Genomic DNA, 4,908 nt, shown 5'->3' with positions numbered 1-4,908 from the left:
CGTTTATGATGTCCTCCAGCAACCTTGTGAGTAGTTTCCTTCATGAAAATATACTGCGATATCTCGAATATCGTGCCAACTGAAACATGAGGCGGACTGTGTGCAGCACATTCAGTTGTAAGACGTCATAAACGAGAGATTCGGTTGAGTCTCTCGTGAAAACCAAATTGGTTTGCAAATGAGTGTATTTCTCGAAAACTATCAGAGTACTTCACAATGCCTCACGTGGTTGGAGCGCGAGTTTACTGACCGGAAGGTCCGTGGTTCGAATTTCAGCTCGCAAAATAAGATGCGACCTTTCAGGAGCGATGCAACGCTATTTGCTTGGTTGGTTTTCCAGGTAACGGTACCTGACAGGAGGGAGATTTCATGCCCACTGACTCCTTACATGAATTAAAGTGTTCAAAATGTACGTCATCTCAGGCTGCAGCCAAACAGTTTGAATTCCCCGTGATTTTAAACAGAGCTATTCGGGTTTCCCCATTCTCTCCAATACGAACTTCGGTTGGTGATTCATACAATGGACAGTTAAATTACGTCCCATAGCCCTCACTACTGGCGCCTTCATGTTCATCTTTGCACCGCTGTTTATGTTCGTTACCGAAAGCTGGTCTGGCCCGGAAACGAACGTGTGCCGATTTCAGGTCACTAGCCCTCTGGCCAAGGGCAACGGGACCAAGGTCACATCGCTCAGAACGTATCCCCGGTCGTTCTGTCCAGGCCCGTTCCACTCATTGCGCAGTTCAAGCACACAGTTGACGTGACGGTTAGGTGCTATGTTGGATATCTGGACCTGTGAAGCTTTGAAGCCCGTTTGGTGTCCACTGACCATTCATTGTCTGTAACCCGTCTGTTTGTTCGATATTTACGCTCATCAGTAACTGCTTCCCACTAGTAGTCTGATAGCCCTCATGTATCACACCCGTTCATCTGCACACCGTTTCGTTTGTTAAGTAAGTTCATTTAATGTACCGGCTGCCGAGCAGAGGCCGCCGCTGGCCGTTACAACTTCCCCCTACAGTCTTCCGAATTGCTACAGATATTTATTATTGTTCGAACTTTCGCAGTTGTGCTGCATCTAAATGGGCATGTTTGATAAACCACAACTGTGATTCCTACTGCCAGATCAACTGTTCGCTACAGTCATGTCATCTGTGTCAATACCGGTGTATCTACTGTCCCGAACAGAGATGCCCCCACAGATCCATCTCCTTTCCATCTTCGTCTGTGTGAGGTCAAGTAGCAGTGAAATTTGTCATACTGCTCCGGGTTACCCCCATTACCTTCCAGCTTTGTTTTAGACTAACCCTGTCACAAAACAACAGCTCGAAGTTGGTTTAGTTGAACCTGAACAGCGTTTCCATTTAGGGGAGAGTCTTGTATTTCCAGCAATGTGTCTCATCTTTCAGGGGCAAGCCACAGTCTTCCTAAAAACCTACAGCAGTTGTGCCGTGAAACAAAGAGGAAACGGTCGTTTTCAAACCACAGTCGAGCAGAACTTGCAAAAAGCGGTCCACTTCCAATCCAAGGGTTATACACCCAGAATACCAACTAGAAAAACTATGCTGTGAACCGCTTTTTTCGTACACCATTTATGGTGCTATATTCACCACAGCGAAGTGTGCTAATCAGCAAAAGCAGAATTGGCAAACGATATCGGAAGAACAAATCGCAAATGGCGGAGAGCCTAACTACCTGAGCTTGGCATCCCTCAGATTCTGCTGTGGGCGGGAGATCTCCCAGAAGGACGGACACCGAGTGATCACCAATCTTGGGTCGAATAGTTGTGCCCGTAGTTGACAGACGTGTACGCGTTGCTATGGGAACCGAAGCTGTAACCCCGAGAAATGGTGGTCGACCAGGTCTGTCGAACGCAAAGAGAGACAGTGTAGTTTAGCACAAAACTAGATAAGAAGGAAAACATATCATTGTATTTCAGCACAGACAACGCAGCAAACAAACGGTCCTCGTGCAATTGCAAAAAGATCAGCTCTTGGCAGAAGGCGTGAAACTACATACAACAGTACATCAGTCGGGCATCAACGATACTGCCTTCAAAAAGACAACAGATTTCATTGGCGCTGTTGTCATGTACGAAACTGGTCAAGAGATAGATATGAAGAAGATTGCTGTTAAACCGCCAAAACGCAACATACCTGTCAATAAACGAGGAGTTGCTCACCAAAGCGAACAAATCAACACTACTTGCACAGAAATCTGTCGCATTCTTGATGACAAACACAATTCATGAGCACGTATCCGCTTAATTTTGTTGTTCACTCCACTTTCGTTTAGCACGTTTTGCACCTCGCGAGTTAAGGGAAGAAATCACTATTGGTGTCTACCGATACGTCACTTGTGTATGGTAATAAGATGGGCCGAGAGGACTCGATATTTTAAATTGTGAAGTGCTCGGCGCGAACCTACATGCATGTGGTCTAAGGGTAGTCTGAAGGTCGCAATCGGACAGGTGCTCCTGACTGTGCTGTGAGTGGCGCTAGCCTGCGCCGCAAGGCCAGGAAGCTTTACTGGGAATCATCAGCGGTGTGCATCTCACGAATCTCCGAGGAGACTCAAACACCGAACCTCCCGACTAGTGGTTGAAAACGAAGCTGTTCGATCATGAGAGGCTGATCAGTGGTGTGATTCACTTATCCTGCTTCACTCTCGATTGCCTGAGTCAGACTGAAAATCGCACAGTCCATACTACTTATAGCTGTTGAGTAGGTAGAAACATATACGCTAGACTGGAGAAGTGGGATTGAGGTCAGGGGCACCGACGCCGGAACGAAGTTCGGTCTATTTAGGTTCACCCAATAGCTCAGGTTGATCAGAAAGTCGAAATACCGCAAACAAAAAACTGAAGGCGATACAGTGTATGTTTGCAACATTGGTTGAAAAAAACCGAATGGACAAAATCAGAGCGTCGAAACCCAATCCAGGTTTTTTTTTCGCGGGCCAACGTAGTTTGAGAGTGAGTTGGTCTTCGTGGTGTGGTGACACCTAGGGAGACAACAGGCTTTGATGAACGCTCTTTCAGTTTGAACTTCGTTACGTAAGTGAAGTTAATCTACGCCTAGAAGCATTGCACAGCTGTTTAATCCTTAGTTGGAATCATCAGCGGTGCGAATTTCAGGACGAAACGGATCAAAGTGTTCCCACAGCCAGTGGTCAGTTCACGTCATAGCTATTTCCGTGGATAGATAACGAGCCAGGTGTGTGGGTCCATCAAGCTGACCCCAACGTCAATCTGTACTGCACATCATCTGCCCGGCGCAGAGGAAAGTAAGCTAGTGTTTTGAACGCATACCTTGGATTGAGCAGCAACGATGTATGCGGATGGCTCTAGCTTCTGTGACATCGCCGTCATCCATGCAAAACACAAACAGCAGACAGAACAAGGGTTTTTCGTGATCGCGAGACGCGAAGAAAATGGAAGCAAGAAACTTGTGCAGTGTGTGGGAGTCTGCGACAGCAGTTCACCTAGAGTTTCAAACTAATGCGGCAAACTCGCAAAATCAGGTCTTGTAGATACTCGCAGGATGCAATTTAGGGGTGGTTTCAGGTACAGCAAATACTGTTGACCTGGCTGGGAGCTCACTTGAGTACTAAAGCGTAATTCCGAATGGGGGAGCAGGTTCTTCAACTGTGATTCCTCCACTTTTTAACAGTTGGGCGTCTCACATCTGCTACCGCAAGACGGTGCTTGGAGCTGAGTCGACCCACGTGGTAGATAAATTCATTCAACCGAGCAGTTGTGTACGTTCATAACTACAGAAAGATGAAATCACTAGCTGAAGACAGGTGGGCTCCCGTTACATTCGGACTATTGTGACGCCGTTCTGATGTTCCCCTGTCTGTCAAAAGTAGTCAACAACACTGCTAAGGATCAAACATGTTTAATACGTAGCGAAAATGTAAAATGGTTCCCACGGGTTAAAGAGTATTCAGAGCATGGCCCAGGTTTGGTCAAGTCAAGTGGTAAGATCGACTGAGCAATGCTGAGGAAGGTCGGATAGGAATTGGGAGAAGCGGTTCACCTACGAAGTGCGCGGATCTTAGAGGCTGTTTGCTATTATTCCTGTACTTATTTATTTTAATTAGGTCTCTATTTCTGAAACGAAATGTGCACATATTAGGACGGGTACCGCCAGACAGAATGAAATACTCGACCATGGATAGCGGAAATCAGTGAACTAATCCACTAGGTCAGATTGATTGACTACAAACCGGAGATCAAATTTGCGCTGTCTTTTATCCACCGTCCAACAAAGGCATGTGATTTCCACGAGACTTGAACACCATATGAACAGCTCAGTTCGTGTAACGGCATAGTGTTAACCCAGCAAAATCACATCCTTGGTGATCGTTAGAGGGCCATCTAAAATGGAGACTTAAGATAGTGATACATTTCTCCATCACCAAACGACTAACTTCGCTGAGAGGATGGACGGGTTGTATGAATGATGGACAACCAGCTTAAAGGTGCACGCAGACATCGGCGCGATGATTTAACTGACAAAACAGAAGTTACCGGTAGTGCTCAACATGTGATTGGTGTCAGACCTACTAGTCAAAGGTTGAAATGAGGAACGAGACTCGTTAGAATGATGATTATTCTAAACAGAGGGCAAGATGTCTCAGTGGTTAGAGCCGTGAAAGGTCCGTGGTTTGAACCCGATCTCTGCACCCCGACTTCCCATTTTTAAACTTGGACTGGCAGTATCCCAGTCCTCGTGCATCCTTCGGGTGGCACAGAAGCTAGGCACCGACGGGGTCTATAAATGAACGATTATTATTTATTTTATTTCCAACAGAGTCGAACAAGTATAGCATAGTGAAACCAATATATGATGAAATTCCTTCTGCTTACAAAGTAGAAAAATTCAGCTCTGATACAATTTCAGT

General features: G+C 46.0%; 2 protein-coding genes across 2 annotated transcripts in view; one reads left to right on the top strand and one right to left on the bottom strand.

Annotated features, from left to right (window-relative positions):
• The window catches only part of T265_08585 (hypothetical protein), a gene marked incomplete at both ends in the record, with an annotated part of 28,276 nt that overhangs the window by 8,330 nt on the left and 15,038 nt on the right, over positions 1-4,908 (bottom strand). The window lies entirely within an intron of this gene.
• Positions 3,330-4,908, top strand: part of T265_08586 (hypothetical protein) — a gene marked incomplete at both ends in the record, with an annotated part of 10,346 nt that continues 8,767 nt past the window's right edge. The window contains one exon of the mRNA XM_009174438.1: positions 3,330-3,454. Coding sequence (XP_009172702.1) covers positions 3,330-3,454 — 125 coding nt within the window. The remainder of the gene's footprint in view (positions 3,455-4,908) is intronic.

Source organism: Opisthorchis viverrini (assembly GCF_000715545.1).
Source record: "Opisthorchis viverrini unplaced genomic scaffold opera_v5_225, whole genome shotgun sequence".
Lineage (NCBI taxonomy): Eukaryota > Metazoa > Platyhelminthes > Trematoda > Opisthorchiida > Opisthorchiidae > Opisthorchis > Opisthorchis viverrini.
Note: the sequence above shows the minus strand (reverse complement) of the source record. Positions and strands in the feature narration are given on the sequence as shown.